The sequence below is a fragment of the Ammospiza nelsoni genome, chromosome 6 (genome assembly GCF_027579445.1).
Source record: "Ammospiza nelsoni isolate bAmmNel1 chromosome 6, bAmmNel1.pri, whole genome shotgun sequence".
In the NCBI taxonomy this organism is placed as follows: domain Eukaryota; kingdom Metazoa; phylum Chordata; class Aves; order Passeriformes; family Passerellidae; genus Ammospiza; species Ammospiza nelsoni.
In genome coordinates this window covers 11,674,732-11,696,710 of record NC_080638.1, presented here as the reverse complement: position 1 = coordinate 11,696,710, position 21,979 = coordinate 11,674,732, and the positions used below count along the sequence as shown (strand labels likewise).

Sequence of the window (21,979 nt, the reverse complement as noted above, 5' to 3'; positions counted from 1 at the left end):
CAGGGACACAACACCCAATTCAACTCACACATAATTTATTAGTGACAAAGGGGCTGTCTCCAGGCATGAGGGGATGTCACCAGGGTGAGGGGATGACACTGTGTCACTGGGCTGGGGAAGCAGTGGGGAAGGGGGGGTTTGAGCAACATGGTGTGACAAGGACATCCTTGTGAGGACACTCTTGTTGGGAAGGTCACACATATTGCCCTCATGTATGTGCAGGGACTCAGAGGGCCCAGGTCTGTCCCCAGAGGTGTAACAGGCCCCGGTGTGGCATGTCCCTGTCCCTGATCCTACCCACGCTCGCAGATGAGCTCCACCACGCTGTGCTCCATGGGGACGGGGTCGAGGCAGCGGTGGGCGGCGCTGGCGGCCACCTCGTCCAGCAGCCCCTGCACCACGCGCTCGTCGGAGGCGAAGCGCCACAGGTAGAGCTGCAGGTAGTGCCCGTCCACCTGCACCTGCTGCAGCCCGAAGCGCCCCAGCGTGCGCAGCCGCACGCACTCCAGCAGAGTCTTCAGGCTGATCTTGATGATCCCCGTCAGCACCGACACCTGGGGCAGGGGACAGCAGGGACACGTGGCACGTGGGCACAGGGATGGTGTCCACACGGCATGCTGGGCCTTTGTCCTGGCTGCCACTCCCCACCCAGGGCACTCCTGAGCATGGGGACGTGTGGCACATGGACACCCTTGGCCTGGTCGCTGCACTGATCCCACAGTGATCCTTTTCCTCCCCACAGAGTCCTAGGGCAGGGGACACTGGGGACACCCTTGTCCTGGACATCAGCTCCCAGCAACTCCCTGAGCCCTGACACCAGGGACATGTGCCAGTGAGAAGGCGGGCACTTTGGGACCTCTGGGGATGTTTAGGGACATGGTGGTGTCCCCATGATCTCACCTTGTTGAACTCAACAGGGCTGAAGATGTCAATGCGCTCAGAGAAAAGCTTTTGGATGTTGCTGAGCAGGTGGGTGTCCATAGGGGCACTGAGGACATGGACACAGGGACAGTCAGGGACTTGACAGAGCCAGGGATGTGGGGACAGGGACACAGGGACCGTTAGGGGCCATGGAGAGGGTCAGAGGATGCAGGGATGCTTTTGGGGACAGAAAGGCAGGGGAATGTGAGAATGGTTCCAGGACATGGGGGGACAAGACAACTGAAGGACACAGGGATGATGGGGATCACCAGGGGATTCTGGGACAGTTGTAAGAACACAGGGAGTGTTGGGACAAACCGGGATCATCATTAGGATAGTCTGGGGATATGGGGACAGCTAAGGGCTGTCAAGACAGCCTGGGACAGTCTGGGATAGTGAAGAGGGTGACAGGGGACATGCAGTGGATACTCAAGGAGTGACAGGGAGCCCAGGGGTGCCTGGGTGGCCCAGGCAGTGACACGGGGAGCCCAGGGTGACCCAGGGGTGGCGGGGCTGACCTGGGGGTGTAGCTGGGGGCATAGCGGCCGGGTGCCCGTGAACTGCTGTAGACGGAGAAGGCGCGCCGGCTGGAATCGCTGCTCTGTGCCCGCCTCACCCCCTCCTCGAAGAGCTGCCCCACCTGTGGGTGGCACCACACCCTCAGCACCAACAACCCCCTTCTGGGACCCCCGAAATCACCCAGCATCCTTCCAAGTATTTGCAAGCCTCCCACACCCTTCCAGAATCCCCAAAGGGCCGCACAGGGACCTTGGGCACCCCTCTCAGCTGGGGTGTCAGCCGACCTGCACGTCGATGGCGGTGATGTCCTCCACCACGCGCTTCATGACGGCGCGCACGTTGCGCGGCTCCACGGTGCCCAGCCAGTCGCGCGTCTCGACGCTCTTGCGCAGCATCTGCGCCACGGCCGCGCCCTGCACCTGCACGTAGTGATCCAGCAGCCGCTGCGCTGCTGCCCGCGCCTCCGCACACAGCGCCGGCCCCGGCGTCACCGCCGGCCCCGAGTCCTGGGGACACACACAGGCACCATCAGCCCCGTGCCTCCTCTGCTGCACGGCCACCGCTGGCAACAGGAGGGGCATGGGCACACGTGGAGATGCTGCCCTCCGTGTGAGTCTACATCTGATGTGCTGCGAGCACAGGGACATTGGGGACAGGTGGGACACTCTGCCTTGAAGCAGCATCACTGCCCCTCTTACAGGTTCTTGGGGCTTCAGGGGCTCCTAAGGCCATGCAGAACCCCCCCGAAAATCCCTTGGGGACATGCAGGATCCCCTTAGGACCATTTAGAGGCTCACCTGGGGCGGGAACTGCTCATCAGTGAGGGTGAGGATGTAGCTGATGGTGGAGTTCTCGTAGTCCAGGCAGAGACGGGCAAGGAGCAGCAGCAGGGCCGGGGGGGCAGCGGGAGCTCCCCGCTCAGCTGGGCCATCAGCAAAGCCGCGGGCGGTGCGGCACAGCCAGCGCACGAAGGCCACCACCAGTCCCTCACGCACTGCTGTCACACAGAACTCCCCCTGTGCCACAAATGGGGGGCAGGTCACACCCCAAAACTGGCCTGTACGGGCTCCAAACCACGCTGTATGACCCCCAACCTACCCTGTGCCACCCACAGATTGCTCCAGTGACCCCTAAAATGCCCCTAGCCCCCTTGGCCTGTCCCCCCAAAGCGCTCCACTCCGTGTTACCTCACCTTGAAGTAGGGCAGGCTGGCGAAGGCGACGTCTCTGGCGGTGAAGAGCTGCACGTAGGCCAGGACGGCCTTGAGCTGGCCCAGCACGGAGGCGGCCAGCGTGGCCAGCAGGTCGGGCAGGCCAGGCCCCTCCTTGCCGGGGGGCCGAGGGGCAGCCAGCGCCTGGCGCACGTCACCCAGGCAGCCCAGGAAGAAGGTCTGCAGGGCGCGCAGGTAGCGGTCGACGCGCTCGCGGGCGGCCCGGGCCACCAGCGCGGCGGCGGCATCGGCGCCCGCGGGCAGCAGCTCCAGCAGCGCGCGCAGCCGGCGGTGGAAGCGGTCGAGCGCCCGCACCAGCAGGGAGGTGTCGCCCAGGCCGCGCTCCAGCGCCAGCCGCCGCTCCAGCAGCGCGAAGTAGCGGGTGGCCAGCGCGGCGGCGAAGGGCTCCAGGCGCCCCGTGTCCCCGCCGAAGAGCGTGCGGTACGAGCCGGCCAGCTGGCACAGCGTGCCCACGAAGGCCGAGCTGCCGCGGTCCACGAAGTCCAGGATGTCGGAGGCGGGCGGCGGCGGCGTGGTGGCCGTGCCCGAGGGGTCGGCCGCGGGCAGCTCGGCCTCCAGCGCCGCCAGCTCGGCCTCGAGGCGCGCGCCCGCCTGGCTCAGGAACTCCTCACTCAGCTCCTCGGCCGGCTCCTCCAGCTGCAGCAGCATCTCCACGCACTCGGTGAGCTCCTTGGGGTCCAGCGTCTCCTCCCTGGTGGCCGATGGCAGAAAATAGGGAATAAGCAATAGGAGTCATCAGCAGGCTCTGGAGCGAGCACCCCCAAACCCGCATTTCCCAGCGCTGCCCTCAGCAGGCTCTGGGTGAACGCACCGGAGGCGTGTGCGCAGGCGCTGGGCCAGCTCGGCCATGATGGCGTGGCTCTCGTCCTCGATGGCGCGGAAGGACGGCAGGTGCCGGTAGTGGCGCAGCACGGCGCGGGCGCGGGCATGGCAGCGCAGGGCCCGCGCCGGCTCCGTGCCCGCCCAGCGCCGCAGCCGCCCCGGCACCTCCACCAGCGCCTGCAGCTTCCGCAGCAGCGCCTGCACCCCTGCAGGGACACGGTGTCAGTGGTGGGCACACAGCAGCATGAGGCACAGCGGTGGGACCACCTGCTGGATCTCCACCCCACAAATCTGCCCCTCTGCCCCACACAATTCACCCCAATAAATGTGTCCCCGCATGGCCCCGCTCCGTACCGGCCAGCTGGGCGCCACGGCGGTGTCGGTCCTGCAGCGCGGCGCTGACGCGGGCGCTCGAGGCGCTGATGGCCGCCATGTTGGCCGCCAGGTCGTCCATCTCCGCCTCCATGTGCCGGAAATCCACCTTCATCTTCCGGATGGTGTCTGGGGAACACGAGCCAAGTGCCAGGTCCCTCAGCTGCCCAGGACCCCCCCAGCCCACCCAGGATTAACACAGCACAGCCATAACCCCCAGAGAAACCTGGTTACTGCAGGTCACTGATCTCTAGAGTGAACCACCACACCCCCCAGGGCAGCTTCCCAGTGCTGCCAGAGAGATTACCCCCAAATCCCCATTTCCCGTTGCTGCCATCAGCAGGCTCCAGAGTGAACCCTCCCAAATCCCCATTTCCCATTGCTGCCATCAGCAGGCTCCAGAGGGAACAGCTCACCAGTGGCGGAGATGAACTTGTTGTAGTTCTCATACAGCAGGGTCTGCATGTCACTGTCCAGGGCGCGGATCTCCCGGCTTAGCGCGGCCTCACGGGCCAGGAGCTGTCCCAAGGGACACTCGCTGCGCACCTGAGGGGACAACGGATACACATCTGCCTCCACTGCCCCCTCCGGAGCCCCCCAGCTGAGATCAATTGCTCTCCATAGTACATCTGAGACCCTCAGCTTCCCTGCAGGATCCCTGACTGTCCTCCCTGGATTCCTGCCGGGATATGGAAGTGATCCCCGGGAGCCTCCCCTGCCCTGCTAACTGCCCCGATCCAGCTGCTGCCGAGCACCTCAGCACCGTTCCCGCACGGAATCGGTGTCCTCAGGGGAGCAGATCCATAAGATGCTCGAACAGGATCTTTATGGGATCCTCTCAAGATCCTTGGGCCCCGAAGGTTCTGGGGACCCTGCGTTTCCCCCCCGCCAAGGTCGGGGCCACCCATGGAGATCTCTCGTGACCTTCCGGGGCCCCTCGGAGCCGTCGCCAAGGTGGCAGTGCCCGCGGGAGGGGTCTCCGTGCCCACCTTGGTCATGAACACCTCCGGGTCGAAGTGGGGCCCGTTGATGTCGGTGGGGTCCGGGGGCGCCTCGGCCGCCTCGGCAGTGGACGGGCCATAGTAGCGCTGGAGCGGCCCGTGGGGGCGCCGCCACCCGCCGCCCCCGGTGCTGCTGCCGGTGGCCTCGGGGCTGCCCGCGGCCCCGCTCCCGGCCCCGCTCCCCGCTGTCGCCGCCGCCATCGCGCCGCCGCTTCCGCCCCAGCAGCCACTTCCGGCCTGTCCCTTACGACACTTCCGATGCGACACCCGGTTGCCATGGTGACGAGACAGCGGGGCCGGACATGGCGGGGCCCAGTTACCGAGGCCCGGGACGGCTGCCACGGGGACGGAGCCGGCGCGGCCCTGTTCTGCTGCGCCATGGGGACAGAACTGCCGTGAGGCCTCAGACATGGGTGGAGACACCGACCCTCGAGGAGTGAGAGGCCGCTGGCGCCCCCAACCCGGGGCCTGTGTCTCTCACCGTCCATTTTCACCACTGTCCACCTATCCGCAGGCCTCCCCAGTGTCCCTGTGAGTCCCCGTGAGTCCCCCACCCCACCCGAGGTCCCCCTCCAGCCCCGGGGTGGCTCCCGGTGACGCTGGAATTGGGCTGTGAGGCCACAGGTACTACCAGGTGACTGACATTGCACCTTGCACAAGGAACAAACATCTGGGCTAAAAGGTCTAAAATCAGCTTTATTTACAGCAGAAAAGGCAAAAGAAACCCCGCCAGAGTGAGGGCCGGGCTGCTCCAGGGTCCTTTCATCTGGAGTCACCTGCTCCAGGAACCACAGGCCATTGATTCTTCCCAAAGGAAGAGCCCAGAGCTGCCACATTGCACCAGGAAAGCAGGAAGAGCCAGAGGAAGTTCCTGGTGCCTCCTTGCTCCTTGCCTTTCCTGCACATTTTTTCCCAAACGTGGAAAAGAGCACACCTAATCCAGGGTGTGTTTTGTGAGCAGTTTGGTACGTGGGACAACATTCCCTTCATAGCTGTGGACCCGAGTCAGCCCAAGGGAACAGGGAAAAAGCAAAGGAACACTCAGCCATCCATCTATGAAGAGGGTTTGCTGGAGAGTCTAAATCAGAGGAGGAGGAATGGCTGAGCCCTTGCTGTTACAGGAAGAGAGAAGGAAATAAGCAAGGCAGGGGTTCCTTTTGTACCTTGTAAATGCATAAACAAATCAGCAAATCCCTCCTTGATTTCTCTCCACTCCTGACAGCACTGAGAGGGGAATTCCACCTCACCTCAACCTCCGTTTTATTGGCACTACATCTCCACAAAGTGCTCTAAAACCAAGGTGGCACAGTAACCACAATTAACTAGACCTTCTGCCACCGGATTTCTTTACCCTGATTTAGCAACTAAATTTGCACATGTGTGGGAAGGTTCTGGAAGGTTCCACACAAGTGCAAATCCGTGTGGTTATGGACTGTGGTCCTCCCTTCCCACAGGGTCCAGCCCAGTTTGCCCACAAGGATGATGAAAAAAACCAAGCCAGGATTTAATGAAAGTTCTGCTCCCCTGCATCTCTTCCCGGCAACAATCTGGGAGTATCCCCGCTCAGATCCATTGCCAATTCCACCCAAAAGCAGCACAGCACAGGTTTCCTTTCAGCCCAGGGAAATGGAGAGTGGCCACATGGAATGTCAGTCACACACTGGTACTCCCAAATCCCATAAGTCAGCATCCTAAATCGTACAGCTTGCAGAGCTCAGCTGGGTTATGGATGGAGTATCCACAAGTCATTGGATTTGTTAGTTCCTGGTTTTCATTGAAGGAAGTGACGGTGGAAGTGGCCCTTAGGAACAGCCCACAGGATGTGGACAAGGCAGGAGGTCATAGCCAGAGCCATGACCCCAAAATCCCATTAGACACGAAGATCCCTTTGGAGCCAAACTTGTTTTGGAAGAGCAGTCTGGGCCCAGCCAGAGCGGCGAGGGAGGAAAATCACTGGGAAGGTGGAGGTGTGGCTGGAGGCTCCTCTGGAAAACGTGTGGGCAGGTCTGTGGATGGTGGGGTCCAGCCTGTGCCACCTCCCAGACCGGGCTCAGGTCCCCGCCCGGGACACCAGGTAGTAGAGGATGAAGAAGATGAGGACGAGGGCCACGGACACGGCCAGGAGCAGCCGGCGGTTATCGCGGCCGGAGCGCGCCATGCCCGAGAAGCGCTTCACGCTGCCCGTCAGCAGCCCGGTCACGCTCAGGAAATCCGAGTCCTGGTGGGAAAGGACACCTTGGAGGCCTTGCAGAATCATGAAACTTCCCAAGTTTCCCAAGGGAACATCCCGAGTCCCGAGGGATTCACAGGGATGAGCCAGTCCAGCTCCAAGCCCTGCACGGGACACCCAACAATCCCAGTGCTGATTTAGGGCTTCTCTCTTAAGGGTTTTTGCTGTCCCACCTCTCATCCCAGTTCCCTGATTTACACAGAAGGAGTCACAAGGATGAGCCAGTCCAGCTCCAAGCCCTGCACGGGACACCCAACAATCCCAGTGCTGATTTAGGGCTTCTCCCTTCAGGGTTTTTGCCATCCCACCTCTCATCCCAGTTCCCTAATTTGCACAGAAAGCCCCATCTGTCTGTCCTGTCTCCCAGGTCCTTACCATGCCATCCAGGTAGCGGTTCTGTTCCTCAGCATCCTTGTCAATATCCAGAGCCAGCTGCAGGGCAAGGCAGGAAATGGGCATTAGTGAGCTTTTAATGTCCAGAGAACCTCTAAAATCTGAAATGTGAATTATTTGAACAAGCTGCTGCTTTCCCAGCTCCAACAGACATGCAGGGGCTTGTCTGGTGCAGGAACAAGGAAAATGGAATTTCCCTGCCAGGCAGGTGAAGTTTTCCAGTTCTGAAAATAAAGCCTGGCTGTCTAAATCTGCCAGCTAGAGAGGGGAGTTTAAACCCTGGGACACAATGGCAGGAATTCAACCTGCCCTTTTACACAGTGAGTCATTGTGTTCTTTCATGGTTTGTACTAAACTTTTTAATAATAATATAGAGCTTAAAGCTCTAAATCAAAGTGTTTGATGTTAATAGGACCAAACTGTAGGGAGATAGAATATAAGAAAATAAAGATAGTGTAGAAAGTAATCTTGCCCCTAAGGAGTTGCAGCTGGGCCAATTACCAAAGATTAGGAACAGGCCTGACTTTAACAGGCCACAGCTGTAAGCAATGAGAAGAAGAGTGCTATAAAAGGGTGGGGTGTCTGGGTGAGAAGCGATTGGGGGCTAGTGGGCCACTTTGTGAAGAAGAAGGAGGCAGTACTCTAAGGGGTTACCCATGAGAAACACCAAGAGGGTATGAAACTTTTGTGATAAGGAGACAACATATGGAACCCCTGCAATAAGATGGCAACAGCGAGTCATTGCCTTCTTTCATGGCTTGTACTAAGCTTTTAATAATAATTTAGAGCTTAAAGCTTAAATCAAAGTGTTTGATGTTAATAGGAGCAAACCAGCTTTAAGAACAGCTACACAGAGACACAGGTATTTTCCAAAATTATTCTACCTGCCTTTTTTTCATTAATATTTCCCTGAGGAGTGAGCTTAGCAACACCCCTGTGCTCAGGCTGGACAGGGCTTGGAGCAACCTGGTCTAGTGGAAGGTGCCCCTGCCCATGGGAAGGGGTGAGACTGGATGAGCCTTAAGGTCCTTTCCAACCCAAACCTCTCCATGGTTTGGTGATCCCCTGCAGGACTCCCAGGTAATCAGAGCCTGTCCTTCAGCTCAGCACCCGCTGTGACCTCGGCACTCACCGACTTCAGCCTGGTGACCTTGCTGGCCAGGCTGTCAGCCATCCGCTTGTTCTCCACGTCCAGCAGGTCCTCCATGGCGCTCGGACTCTGCCCTGGAGAGAGAAACAAGGAGCCCACATCATCCCTGCCCTGCCACAGCACAGCTCTGTTCCTGTCACAGCCCCTCCTCGTGTGGTTTGCACCGTGGAACCCTCTGAAAATGTGACCAAAACACCACAGACTTCCCCCAAACGCGCCAGGGCGAGAACCAGACTTGCACCCTGGATTGCCACCATGGCTCAGCAGCAGCTGTGGGGGTTCCGTGGCCAGTGACACCCAGGGGTGAGATTTGGGTGAAACCCGGCAGATCCGGGGCCGTTTGCCCCTCGGCTGTGTTGGGGTCTCTCGGCATTGCCCCCCATTGTGGGGCAGGTGGGATCCGGGGGAGGGGAATTAGGGGTTCTGGGGCAATTAGGGGCTATGGGGAAGCTGGGGGCTCAAAGGGGCACTTAGGGTTTCAAGAGGGGAAATTAAGGGTTTCGGGGGGCAATTAGGGGTTGGGGGGGCAGCCCAGGACCCCAAAAGGGACCCAGATAGGCAATTAGGGTTTTTTGGGGGGGGGGGGTAATTCCCGGGCTATAGGGGAAGAAATCGGGGCACTGCAAGAGGCGCCGTGGGGTTCAGTGGGATCGGGAGTTCCTCCTCCCTCTGACCCGCTCCAGCCCCTTCTGCCCCCCCCCCCCCCCAAACCTGTCGCTGTCCCTTGTCCCCTCACCTCGGCCCCGCTCCGCCATGGCTGCCCCGGCCCGTCCCGCCCCGCCGGGCGGAGCCGCCACGAAATGTCCGCCCGCTCTTCCTCCTTCTCCTCCTCCTCCTTCCCCCCGGCACCGGGACCCTCGGGCCGCTCGCCCGGGCCGGGGCGGAAGGGCTGGAAGTGCCCCCCGAGGGATCCCGGGCCGCAGGTACGGCCAGCACCCTGCCGAGCACAGGGGAGGGACGGGGGGCTGGGGGGGAAAACAACGGCTTGAGGACAAAAAACGGGGGGATTTGGGACGAAAATGGGGGTTTGGGGACAAGAATAAGGGGCTGGGGACGAAAACAAGTTTTAGGGAAATAATTAGGGGTGGAAAATAGAGGTTTGGGGGGGAAATAGGGGCTTGGGATAAAAAGAAAGGTTTGTGGACAAAAATAGGGGCTTGAGAAGAAAATAGATGTTTGGGGGGGAAGGTAGGGGTTTAGGGACATAAACAGGGTTTTGGGGACAAACCCGGGGTTTGGGATTTACCCAGATGGTGGGGGAAGGAGGTGGCAGTGTGAGGAAGCAGTAGGAGTACGGAAATGGGGATATGCCCAATGGTCCATTGGTTCATGTCATCCCCCCAAAAGCAGAGGTGGATCCCCTGCATCCCAGCCCCTGCACATGGGGATACTGTGTCCCTGCCCCGGGCCAGCCCAGCCTCTGGCTCCACGGCTTTCTGCCTTCCAAAATGCTGGATCTGCCTCTTTTGGTCCCCCGAAAAGCCCCTCTGGGGCTGCGTGGGCAGGAGAGGACAGCCCGTGTGATTCCCAAGCCCTGGGGGCCCTGGGATCCCGGTTTGTTGAGCTTGGGGTGACCAGCTCAGCCCATCCTCCTGGCAACACGGAAGCCGAACACATGTCCGAGCCCAAATCTGCTGGCTGTCCCAGCACCGTGGGCTCCGTGAGCCGCTAACCCGGTGCTGTATCCAAAATAATCCCGCGGAGCTGCGCATCTGCTCGCTGGCAGTGTGGGCAGGGACAGCCTCTCCCGGGGGCTCCGGACGCGCCTTTTGGCCGCGCCTGCAGGGACCGGCCATCATCCAGCCTGCCACCAAGCCCTCCCCGCTCTGCTTCCCACCACCTGCCAAGGTAGCTCCGCCTGCGGCCGGAGGATGCTCTCCCGCCCGGCTGCCTCGCCGCTCCATCCCTTGTCACTCCACGGGAGTGTTTCTGGCTTTATTTGTTATTTTCCCCCCTGTGCGGCAGCAGAAATCAGGGCAGGCGGCGGGGAGGAGGAGGAGGCAGGGAGCTATTTCAGGGAGCTGCTGTTATCTGCTCCACGTTAATCCCCAGCTGGTGTGGGGAAGGTTTTCCCTGAGTGCTTTACTGGGAGGGCATATATTAAACATTGAAAAGCAAAGCGAGGAAGAAGAGGATTAGCAGGAGAGAGAGGAAGCTGGCTGCTGGCTTTGCTCGGGTTATCCATCTGCTCCACGTTTATGGATGCAGCAGTGTGAGCAATATCGCTTAGGGATTTTTTTGTGTTGCATTTTTTCCCTCCTTGCTCTCTCCACCCCTTTCTCTCTTCCCTCTCAGAGGTCTGTGTGCCGAGCTGCTTTTTCATCACGCTGGAAATCCCCTTGCTCCCTTCCTCTGGGCTGTGCTGTAGCTGAGCTGTTGGGATAATGGAGCTCCAGGCTGTGGTATCCACGCTGGAAAACGGGGAGCAGGACACGGTTCTCAAGGTGCTCCAGGTCTACAACCAAGAGGTGAGTGAGCATCAGCACTTCCCTCAGCTCAGGGACTCCTAAAAAATTGTTATCCAGATTCCAAGAAAGCCTGGCCAGGAAATAGGAGTCAGGGTGAGGACTGAGTAAGAGGAGCTTTTTTGTTAAGGCAGTTTTGGAGGTGCTGAAAGAGTCCAGGGAGGAGCTGCAGGTGAAAGGATGTTGGGATTTGCAAGTCAAAAGATGGTTGGAGGTGACTGCTGGGCTCTCATATGGGTGCAGCTCTGAAGGCAGTAAATGATGAATGTAGAATATCAAACCCCAATGATCTGGAAGCAGAGATGGGAGCATTTCTCGCCTTAAAGTAGGAAAAGATTTTCTGTGGTGGTAAATCTCTGCTTGGAGATAGGAGACTGAGGGGAGACCTCAGCCGTTTACAGCTTCCTCCTGAGGGGCAGCTCCAGTCTCTCTCTCTGACCAGTGACAGGACCCCAGGGAACAGCTGGAGAGGTTTAGGCTGGATATCAGGAAAAGTTTCTTTCCCCCAGAGGGTGGTCAGGCACTGAGCAGGCTCCCCAGGGAGTGGGCACAGCCCCAAGGCTGCCAGAGCTCCAGGAGGGTTTGGACAATGCTCTCAGGTATAGGGTGGGATTGTTGTGGTGTCTGCACAGGGCCAGGAGCTGGACTGCATGGATCCTGTGGGTTCCTTCCAGCTCAGGATATTCTATGGCTCTCTGAAATCCTGTTTGAAACAGACTCTGGTTGTCAGGGAAATTTCCTTCAGAGGTTTCCCCTGAGAGGGGCTGGCCCTGTGGATCACTCTGACTCACTCTGCACCAGGCTGGAGTAGGTGGAAGCCAGGAGGGAAAACCTGAGGAATATTTTGCAAGAGTGTGTGTGAGAGAGAGAGAGAGAGTGTGGAACTATTCCTGTCAGTCAGATTTGGAATGGCGAGATATTGGCCAAGGAGGAGCAGGTGTTTGTTAAGGACAGCACTGAGAATTAACAGCACCAGCAGCAGGTGCAGCACCAGCATCCTTGGGGTGCAAATAGTGTCTGTGTGCCCCCAAAACAAGATATTTCCTGTTGGATTCCCCCAGCTGGGTCCTTCCTGGGGTATCAAGCCTAGGGAACTGCAAGCACAGGGTTTGCTGGCCCGTCTGGAGGAAATGGAGCAGTCAAAGAGGATTATGAAACTGCAGATAAACCTGGCACGGCTTGGCATTGCTTGTGCTGCAAAGCTGATGGTTCTGTATGCTTTTCCTGAGGATTTGTTTTAATTCACTGTTGTGCACACAGTTTTTGCTTGCTGGGAATATACTACAGCTAAAGCAAAACCCCAGGTGTGGCCAAAATATCCCCAAATGGGATTACAGCCTGAAAAGAGGATGTGCTTGGGGGAAGAAGCAGCAGCCTGCTTGTGGAACAGCACTGAGCCATCAGGTCCTGGTAGTGTGGATGGATCAGCTCACACACAGCCTGGCTGGAGCACACACTTGGGGCTGCTCCAGGCACTGTGTCCATCTCTCCTTCCAGGCTGGACACAACCCTGGGCTCTTGGTGACTGCACACACATAATCAGTGTTTTATGGATTTAAGTGTTTTTGTTCTCCAAGCTGGCATCAAATGCTCTCTTGGTATGAACAAGGATTGCCTCAATGACTGGGAGGTGCTGCTTCTCCCCAGGCACCTGTGGTCTCCAGTTCCATGGGAGCAGGTTTAGTCAGGAGGGAGACTGGCAGTGAAGAACAAACAAAATCGCAAGAGAAACCCAAGGAATGGAGATCAGGAGTGTTTGTTAGCATAGGGACAGGATGGAATCTGGACATGAAGTCCCTTGTGTTTAAAGAACAGCCTGCTAACCAGAAGGATCCATTCCCATGTACCAAGGAGACAGGACTTCTTTGGGGCAGGAAAAGGACCAATAAATATCAAGGGGAGGACGTGCAGGCACAGCTCAGTGATATCACTGAGCAGGAATTACCGGCTCTTATAGGATATTGGGATTGGGATGAATACCCACTGTGCTGCTGCAGTATTTAAACTAAATCCATCTGTCAGCTGGCCTGTGGCATTGCACTGGTGCTGTGCATCCAGGGGTGATGCCCATGATGTGAGGGGGACTGTCAGGAGATGGTGTGTTTGCTGTTGCAGCATGTTTTGGACCTGCTGCTTTCCAGCCGAATGGCTCTGCTCTGGTCCTGTGGAGTTTTAACCTATTCCTCTTTCTGATTGATTTTGTTTTTCCCACAGAAATCTCAGTGCTTCATCTTTGAGGATGAGGAGCGGGAAGAGAGGAAGGTAGGCACATGCTGCTTGCTTTCCTCCTCTGGTCAGTGTGTAAATCTGCTGCTCTGTGCTCATGTCCAGCTGGGCTTGGCAAGCAGCTCCCACAGGAGAGGAACTGAGAGTTTTCCATTAACTTGGTTAGGGAATTGTGTGCTTGGAGTGTCTGGCTCTGGTTTTTTCCATCAGTAGTTGGTTGTTTTGGGTAAAGGTCAGCATCCTTCTGACACTAGCAATGGTTCCATGATCCATTTAGTCCCAGCCATGGATGTGATCTCTGATGCCTCTGGGCAGGGATCACAGCAGTGCTGGCTCTGGGGGAGGGTGAGGGGCTCCCCTGGGAGCCAGCAGTGGGATTTCCCAGGAGCTGTGTATTAGCAAATCCTTTGAGCTGGTGTAATCTGGCACTTGGAGGGAAGGACACTCTGCCTGCTCATTCCTGCTCCTGCAGCACTTTGTGACAGGGCAGGCCTCAGTCTGCCTGTTCTGCCATAAAAATTACTGTTTTCCCTGGGTTGTTTTCCAGCTGGCTCAGTTCTCTGGTCAGTTCACTGGTGGATGGTGCCAATGCCTGTGAGCACAGCAAGTGCAGGCCAGGTGACCTGGGTGGAGAGCAGGACCTCCTTTGGCTGTGCCAGGGCCAGCTGCTGCCACATGGAGAGTTCCAGGCACAGCCTGAAACGTGTGACTGGATCTGATGAGATCTGAGCTCTTTGCCTTGCACTGACCTGCTGGGTGAGCTGGGACAGTCACACAGTGGCTTCAGGCACAGTGTCCCACTTTTGGGGTGTCTGCCATGAAATATGAGATGAACATCACCACTACTTCCTGGTGCTTGGGTGTTTAGGTGGTTCAGCTTCAGGCACACACCCTGAGATCCCTTTCCCCTGAGCCAGCCTGAGGCTTTGGTTGCTGGGACTGTATCTGAAACTTTGTCTCCCTGTGAGGAAGGAGAAGAGGAACATCTGTACTTCATCACTTCCCCAGGTTGTGGGTGTGGGGCACACCATGAGCCCCACATTAAGGACTGAAGTTCAGTTTTTCTTAATTTTTTCCCTTAGTATTTTCATTTCACCAGGGGAGAGTCAGGTGGGATATCAGGAGGAATTTCTTCATGGAAAGGGTGGTCAGGCTTTGGAAGAGGCTGCCCAGGGAGGTGGTGTAGCCATCATCCATCTCTGGAGGTATTCAGGGAATGACTTCCATGCTCTGGTCTGGTTATGAAGGTGCTGATTGGTTACAGGTTGGACTTGGTCTTGGAGGTCTTTTCCAACCTGGATGATTATGACTAATGATTCCAAGCTTAATGATTCTCTGATTGTTTTGAAGTGTGACCAATGAGGTTACAAACCTCATTTTTTGAGTTCTTTCATTCTTGTAACCCCACAGAAAGACCCATGCTCGGAGCTGTGTTGTGTTTGCAGTCTGGTGGGCTCCCCCAGCAGTGTGTGTGGGTTACTGGTGTGATGTGAAGTGCTGCCACATGTGGTTCAGCCTGAGCTGCCTCTGTCTGTGAGGCCTTACCCGTGTTCTTGTGCTGCTCCATGACTGACTGTTCCCCATGAGCTTTGCAGCTCCTGTGAATTGTGTTAGTGGGGTTCTGCCAGTCTGTACCCATGGAAGATCTGGGCCAGTAGGTCTCCAGACAGCACTGAAATGAAGGAGATGCTGCTTATTTGAGTCTCCTGGGGTCTCTTCACCTCTTTTCCCAAGGCATCAGGTGCTCTCCTCACATCCCTTGGGTCCCGTGTCCCTCCTTTGTGCAGTGGGCAGGTTGGCCCTGTCAGCCTGAACCATCCTCACCAAGGCAGAGCTACAACAGTGCCCTGTTTGTGCTCTCCCTTTGCACCCAACACTCTCTGCAAGACATCTTTTCCTGGTTGTCCTTGCCCAAACTGGTCAGGATCAATGCCAGAGCCAGGCACTTCCTGAGTGCACAGCTGAGCAGGCCCAGGTGACACTGCTGTTGTCCAGGGCAGAGCATGCCAGGGCCATAGGGAGCCCTGGGAAGTGTCAGTATCCAAGGCATTGCTTATTTCCAACTGCACAGAAAATGGCCCAGCTGCTGATCAAGTTCTTGGAGAGGGAACTGCAGCCATCCTGCCAGGTCACCTGCCTGGAGAGCATCCGCATCCTGTCCCGGGACAAGCACTGCCTCGACCCCTTCACCACCAAGGAGGGCCTGAAGACCCTCTCCAGGCACGCCGGCATCGATTACTCCGAGGAGCTCATCCGGGAGGTGCCGGACCTGGATGTAATCCTGGAATCCCTGAAATGCCTGTGCAACATCGTGTTCAGCAGTGCCATGGCGCAGGAGCTGACGGCCGAGGGGCGGCTGGTGGTGGGGCTGGCGCGGCGCATCAAGCTCTACAACGAGCGGAGTCTTCCTCACGACATCAAGTTCTTTGACCTGCGCCTGCTGTTCCTGCTGACGGCCCTCAGGGTGGACATCCGGCAGCAGCTGGCCCAGGAGCTCCGGGGAATCGGCCTCATGACAGACACCCTGGAGCTGACCCTTGGGGTCAAGTGGTTGGACCCCTACGAGGTGGCCACCGAGGAGGGACTGCTCCCACCTTTGCCTCGGCAGGAGACGGAGCGAGCCATGGAGATCCTCAAAGTGCTCTTCAACATCACCTTTGATTCCAGCAAGAGGGAGGTGGATGAGGTGAGCTCCTTGGGCCCATGGTATTCATGTGTCTCTGGGCTCTGGCTTTTCAGGTTTTCTCCTCCCTTGCAGTTACTCATGTCCCAGACTGGTCCTTGTGCACCCTCAGGGTGGTGAGGGACTCCAGGTGTCCTTAGGGCACTGCCCCAGTGCAGTGTTATCCCTTACTTTACCTGTGCTTTTAGCATTCCCAAATGGAGAATTGAGAGTCTGCTTTCCCTGGAACGCCCTGCAGTTCATGATCAGGCTGCTGGAGGGGGGAATGGGCTGCAGGCTCTGGGGTGTGTGGGCTGCCCTTTGCTGACCGAGGTGTTCCTCTCTCCATGCTGGGGCCAGGAAGATGCTGCTTTGTACAGGCACTTGGGTGCCCTCCTGCGCCACTGCCTCATGATCTCTGCCGACGGCGAGGACCGCACCGAGGAGTTCCACAGGTCTGTGTTGGGAGGAGCTTCCCCAGCTCCCCCAGGCACATCCTGCCTCTCCGTGGGTGATTGGGAGGGACCCTGATGACCAGCAGCTTTTGGGTTTAGCCTGGGGATCCCTCATGCTACTGGAACTCAGAAACAGCCTTTCCTGGCCTGAGAATGCCATGTGGGAGTGCCATGGCATCCTGACCCCTGAGATCTTGTTCCATGTTCTGTGTCCCAATGGTGACATCCACCTCAGTGGGCAACTGGCCAGAGAAGAAGCTGCTTTAAATGTCCATGAGATGGCCTTAATTAGTCTTAAGCTGTGCTGAGAAATTGGCTGTGTCATGTTGCCAAGCATTATTGGTGCAGGGGTTTCAGCTTGGAGCAGGAGACACCACCCTGTCCCCAAGAATACATAGCTGGAGGGATCCCAAGCAGTGCTGGTGTGGAACATCAGCATTAGGAGTGACACAGGAGACTCCAGAGACAGACCTTGGACCACCCAGATTGGTCCTGCTTTGCTGTGTGTCAAAATCTGTGGGTTCTCAGATGTTACTTTGGACTCTCAGCATATAGTTAGCTACCCAAAAAGCGTCTTAAGTTATCCTCTTTCAGTGGTGTGAGGAGCTTGAGATGCTCCAGGAAAACTTGGATCACAGTGTCCTCACACTCCTGCAAGTTAATGATGGGCCTTCATTTCTGCAGAGCTGAAGAACTTCTGTGAGCAAAGCTCCATCACTGTGTGTTCACTTCTCTTCTCTTTCACACGTGCAGCCACACAGTCAACCTGCTGGGCAACCTGCCCCTGAAGTGTCTGGATGTGCTCCTGACTCCCAAAGTGCGGCCGGGCTCTCTGGAGTACATGGGTGTCAACATGGATGCGGTCAGCATCCTCCTGGACTTCCTGGAGCGCCGCCTGGACAGGGTGAGCGGTGGGGCTGCTTCTGCCCACGGGTCTGGGGCACCTTTCCCTCAGCCTGGAAGAGCCTGGTGGGAGCAGCAAGCTTGGTTTGAAGTTAGCCCTTTGTAGGAGGGACAGCTTTTGGCAGAGCTGTGCTTGGTGGGACTAAACCAACATCCCTGAACTGGGAAGGTGACTGCTATTGCTTTGGGGGCTGCAGGCAGTGAGATTGGTGGAACAGTGGATGATTAGCTGATAATTAATTGGGTGACTGACAAATCAGCCCTGTTTCATTCAGCCGTGATCCAGTGGGCAGTTCTGGAAATCTGAGTTCATGTTATTTTTAAGCTGACTACAGTTTTCAGCCTCTGGAGTTGTTCCAAAGGGCCTCCAGATTTTACCACTGCACTTCTCTGCCCTGGATGCCCTGCCCAAATATTTCTGTCAGTGCCTGTGCCACAGCAAGTGGTGTGGGGAGGAAGGAGGCACTGAATGCCTGTGGCAGATGTTGAGAAGCTCCTTGTCCATCCATCTCCCTGGTGGTCTGTGCTCGTGTTCTCCAGCATGAGCCAGACAAGCTGAGCTCAGCATGACTGACATGCTGCTCCTTCTGGGGATGTTCCTGCAGGGCCACAAGCTGAAGGAGAGCTTGACCCCTGTGCTGAACCTGCTGACGGAGAGTGCCCGAGTCCACCGGCAGACCAGGAAGTTCCTGAAGGCCAGGGTATGCTGTGCTGAGCCCCACGCTCAGAGGTGCTGCCCTGAGGGGAGGCCAGCAGAGCCCTGCTTGTGGCCACCCCCAGACACCTCTGCTGTGGGTGGCTTTGGTACCACAGTGACCTGTCACCCTTGCTGTGGCCCTGCAGGTGCTGCCGCCGCTGCGGGACGTGCGGAACCGGCCGGAGGTGGGGAACTCCCTGCGGAACAAGCTGGTGAGGCTCATGACGCACATTGACACCGACGTCAAGCACTGCGCCGCCGAGTTCCTCTTCGTGCTCTGCAAGGAGAGCGGTGAGTCCTGGGGCTTCCACAGGGAGACCCTGAGATGGAGACCCTCTGCAGGGCTGCTGCCTTCCCTTAGGACAGCCCTGCTGAGTGGGGGGAAGGGGAGAGCTCCAGCAGCTCTGTGGGAAGGAGGTGGTGTCCCTCAGGCCAGCGGTGAGGGACAGGCTGTGCTGGAGGACACCCCTGCACACAGCCTGGCCCATGTTCAGCTCCCACATACGGGCCTTGCTCCCTGCCAGCACCTCCATGGCCTGGAGACATGGCAAAACTGTGCTGCTGGGGCTGGTGGGAGCACAGAAGGATGGTCTCTCTCCCTTGTCCTGGCAGTGTCCCGGTTTGTGAAGTACACGGGCTATGGGAACGCCGCGGGGCTGCTGGCGGCACGGGGCCTCATGGCCGGCGGCCGGGAAGAGGGCGAGTACTCGGAGGATGAAGACACGGACACGGAGGAGTACAAAGAGGCAAAGCCCAAGTAAAGAGATCCCCTCTTCCTCTAGAGCTCCCCTTCTCCCACACCTTCCTCCTGCTTTATCCCTCTTCATGTACCTGCTGCCATCACCCTGTTCTGCTCATCCATGTGTAGCATGGGTGGAAACGACTGTTTTTCCTACCCCTCTCCAGAGCTCAGTGTTGCTACACCCAGCTGGTTCTTGGTTCCTCTTTTTCCCTTCCCTCTCTTTTTCCCTTCTCTTTCTCCTTTTCCTCTGCAGTGGGTGGTATCTTGAGGGTGGGGGATCCAGGCCTGTACCCACCTATGCATCCCCCAAACATCTCTTCAGTGTCCCTGCAGGTTGGGTTTGTTGGGATTTTCTCCATTAGCTTTTGTCTCCTGCCTTGAGGAGAGGGAGTGAATGTCACCTGCCCTCATATCCCTCATTTCCAGTGGCACTGTGGCATTGGCAGGAGGGGATGGTAGAGGAAAGGGAGGTGTTTTTAAGGATGTAGGTTAGAATCCCCAGTAGCACTGTGATGGCACTTGGGGCTCAGGGCATGAGCAGCGGTGACAGCCAGTCCTGCTGTGCCATTCCTCTGCTCCATGAGGCTTAGAAGGATTCTAAACAGCCCTTTGTCACCTGCTGTCCCCTCCTGAACCCTGGCCTCACTGCTCTCTCTCTGTGCAGCATCAACCCTGTGACAGGACGTGTGGAGGAGAAGCTGCCCAACCCCATGGAAGGGATGACGGAGGAGCAGAAGGAGCATGAAGCCATGAAATTGGTCAACATGTTTGACAAGTTGTCCAGGTACTGGGACATGTGTGTGTCAGGGGGTACATCTGTGACAAACCTTCCTTTGGCTGTGTTCCCAAGGCCTGGAGGGATCTAGGAGCAGGAGTGGCAGGGGATATGTGGGGAAATTCTTCCCTCAGTGTGGCTCCATGGCATGCAAGGGAAGCACTGCCAGCTCCTCCAGCTTTGGCATGATGGGACACTGCAGAATTCCTCGCTGTGTCTGTGGTGTTCCCAAGCACCTGGTGCTCTCTAGGTTTGTCCAGGTGCTTGGGAAGGACAGCAGCTGCTGTCCTGGCAATACAGCTTGGAGGAAGCAGCATTCTGGGGACAAACAGCAGGGACAGATGGCAGCCAGTGCCACCAGCCTCTTTCCCTGTTGGAGTGCTTTTTCCAGTTATCTCTGACCCACAGGAGCCCAGCTGAGTTCAGACTTTCAAGAGTAAAGGAGGGAAGTCCATCCTGTGTTGGAGGGAAAGGAACATGGACACCAGTGTTAGTTTTCCTCTGGGAATCCCGAACCACACAGAACAGAACTCTAGAAAGGAGCCTGTTCCAGAGAATAGGATTGTGCTTCCAGGCCATGCTGGAATTTTTAGGGCTGGCACCGTCCCCATTTCTCAGAGGGGATCTTTAGTTATGCTAAGTGTGTTCCAGGCCATTTCCACAAGCCCCACCTTGCTGCTTTATTCCTGCTTTGTTCCCATGCTGTGCTGCAGCTCTGCCTTACCTGTCCCCTCTCTTGGCTGCAGGGAGAAGGTGATCCAGCCCATGGGCATCACTCCGAGCGGCAACCTGGCGCCCATGGAGAACGCCATCCGCAACATCGCCGACGAGCGCTCGTCCTCTGACTCGGACCTGGGGCTGGACTGAGGCAGCTCCAGCCGCTCTCCCTCGGAACTGGTGCTGCACCCAGGGGCTGGCACTGTGCCAGGACTCTCCCTGTGGGATGTGGGTCCAGCCTGGGCCCCTCACAGCCCACCACATGGAACACCTGCCACCTTCCCAGCTCCATAGCCACCTCTCCTTCCAGAGGTCTCTGTGACCTGGCTCCACCTCGGTCTCTCCTGTCAACAGCCTTGAGGATTTCACACTCCAAATTGCTTCCAGGACTCTCCAGTAGGATTTCTGGGTTTTAAATACATGCTGTTTGGGAAGAAGGGTCAGGGGGAGGCTCTTCCTGCCACTTATCAGGGTTCAGCCATCCATGGAGCCTCCTGTGGCTGTGTGTGTGCCCAGCCCTAGAGTGGGAACTGCTCCCCAGGAATGCCATGGCAAGGGGGGCTGCCAGAGAGGGGTGTGGACCTCCAGTGGGAGTGGGACCTGCAGGGCATGGTGCAGGTGGCAGTATCCCTGTCTGTGCACACCCAGAATGTGTGGGTGAGCAGAGCTGGTGTGGTCTTGGAAGCTTCCAGCATTGCGCTGGCCGCAGGAGAGAGCGTGTGGGCAGCTGCTGGGAATGCTCCAATGTCCCTTCCCTGGCACTGGGCACTGTCCCTGTCACCACCCAGCTGGGTTTGGGCATTTGCCTCTCCCCACCTCCTGCTTTCCAGACAAAAGGCCAATACCTGTGCTCTGTCCTTGGCTCATCCTTGCTGTGCCCAGGTCGCTGTGTCCCCCAGGGGCTGCTGTTGGGCCTGGTGTAGATTTCTCTTTATTTTTATTCCTGTTTTCCTTGGAGAGAAAATCTTCTCATTTGTCTCATGTATCTGAGTTCCCAAACCTCCCATCACGAGTAGGAATGCACAAGTGATGCTAGAATAAAGCCAACCTGACACGTGGGAGTGTGGCAGTGATTCCTCCCAGCAAGGAAATTCCTGTGGCAGAGCATCCCAAGTGTTCTGCCCATGTGTCCTTAGGAGCTGAGGGTGTTCCTGAGCGTGGTCTAGGAGGTGAAGAGCTGGAGGGATGCTTTGGTTGGTTTTCCAGTTTTCACTGCTGAGGAAACTGAGTTTGTTGAGGAAACCCTCGAGTGCTGTGTCCAGCTCTGGGCCCCTCATGGCAAGGAGGATATTGAGGGGCTGAAGTATGTCCAAGGGAGGGAATGGAGCTGGGGAAGGGTCTGGAGCATAAGGAGCTGAGGGGGCTCAGTCTGGAGAAAAGGATACTCAGGGGGGACCTGCCTTGCCACAATTCCCTGCCAGGAGGGTGCAGCTCCCAGGGAGCAAGGGATGGGACAAGAGGAAACAGCCTCAAACTCCGCCAAGGGTGGTTCAGGTTGAACATCAGTAAGAATTTCCTCATGGAAAGGGCTGCCCAGGGAGGTGGTGAAGTCCTTATCCTTGGAGGTGTCCAGGGAAGGCCCGGACATGGCAATCAGTTCTCTGGGCTGGTGACAAGGTAGGGATCAGTCACAGGTTGAACTCGATGATTTTGGAGGTCTTTCCCAACCTGGATGATTCTGTTTCTGTTTAGTTCCTG

At 57.4% G+C, this 21,979-nt stretch overlaps 3 protein-coding genes across 4 annotated transcripts; 1 reads left to right on the top strand and 2 right to left on the bottom strand.

Annotated features, from left to right (window-relative positions):
- Window positions 1–18: 18 nt before the first annotated feature.
- Window positions 19–5,067, bottom strand: VPS51 (VPS51 subunit of GARP complex). Its single transcript, XM_059474531.1, has 10 exons — window positions 4,855–5,067; window positions 4,282–4,411; window positions 3,848–3,994; window positions 3,483–3,699; window positions 2,633–3,362; window positions 2,238–2,456; window positions 1,725–1,946; window positions 1,440–1,561; window positions 901–988; window positions 19–554 (listed from the first exon to the last, which is right to left on the bottom strand). The coding sequence occupies exons 1-10, from the start codon at window positions 5,065–5,067 to the stop codon at window positions 294–296; spliced, it is 2,349 nt and encodes a 782-aa protein (XP_059330514.1). The 3' UTR covers window positions 19–293.
- Window positions 5,068–5,542: 475 nt separating this feature from the next.
- Window positions 5,543–9,410, bottom strand: BET1L (Bet1 golgi vesicular membrane trafficking protein like). Its single transcript, XM_059474691.1, has 4 exons — window positions 9,376–9,410; window positions 8,622–8,713; window positions 7,472–7,528; window positions 5,543–7,084 (listed from the first exon to the last, which is right to left on the bottom strand). Exons 1-4 carry the CDS (start codon window positions 9,392–9,394, stop codon window positions 6,917–6,919), a joined length of 336 nt encoding a protein of 111 aa, XP_059330674.1. The 5' UTR covers window positions 9,395–9,410; the 3' UTR covers window positions 5,543–6,916.
- Window positions 8,120–21,342, top strand: RIC8A (RIC8 guanine nucleotide exchange factor A). Of its 2 annotated transcripts, none has more exons than XM_059474689.1 (11): window positions 8,120–8,351; window positions 10,935–11,107; window positions 13,319–13,366; window positions 15,402–16,016; window positions 16,353–16,447; window positions 17,201–17,351; window positions 17,956–18,051; window positions 18,194–18,338; window positions 18,660–18,804; window positions 19,454–19,573; window positions 20,311–21,342. In XM_059474689.1, the coding sequence occupies exons 2-11, from the start codon at window positions 11,024–11,026 to the stop codon at window positions 20,429–20,431; spliced, it is 1,620 nt and encodes a 539-aa protein (XP_059330672.1). In that variant the 5' UTR covers window positions 8,120–8,351; window positions 10,935–11,023; the 3' UTR covers window positions 20,432–21,342. The 2 variants fall into 2 exon arrangements, with proteins under 2 accessions (XP_059330672.1, XP_059330671.1); XM_059474688.1 differs by lacking the exon at window positions 8,120–8,351 and adding an exon at window positions 9,459–9,562.
- The last annotated feature ends 637 nt before the right edge of the window (window positions 21,343–21,979 follow it).

Bases quoted from the DNA above. Each gene is read 5' to 3' on its own strand.
- VPS51 (XM_059474531.1), bottom strand. From the start codon at position 5,067: ATGGCGGCGGCGACAGCGGGGAGCGGGGCCGGGAGCGGGGCCGCGGGC. The intron at 3,700-3,847 runs GTACGGAGCGGG...GTGTCCCTGCAG, and splicing joins CCGTGGCGCCCAGCTGGCCG to GGGTGCAGGCGCTGCTGCGG. The intron at 989-1,439 runs GTCAGCCCCGCC...CCATGTCCTCAG, and splicing joins GCCCCCAGCTACACCCCCAG to TGCCCCTATGGACACCCACC.
- BET1L (XM_059474691.1), bottom strand. The intron at 7,529-8,621 runs GTGAGTGCCGAG...CTTGCCCTGCAG, and splicing joins AGGTCACCAGGCTGAAGTCG to CTGGCTCTGGATATTGACAA. The intron at 7,085-7,471 runs GTAAGGACCTGG...CTTTCCCACCAG, and splicing joins ACCGCTACCTGGATGGCATG to GACTCGGATTTCCTGAGCGT.
- RIC8A (XM_059474689.1), top strand. From the start codon at position 11,024: ATGGAGCTCCAGGCTGTGGTATCCACGCTGGAAAACGGGGAGCAGGAC. The intron at 18,052-18,193 runs GTATGCTGTGCT...GTGGCCCTGCAG, and splicing joins GGAAGTTCCTGAAGGCCAGG to GTGCTGCCGCCGCTGCGGGA. The intron at 19,574-20,310 runs GTACTGGGACAT...TCTTGGCTGCAG, and splicing joins ATGTTTGACAAGTTGTCCAG to GGAGAAGGTGATCCAGCCCA.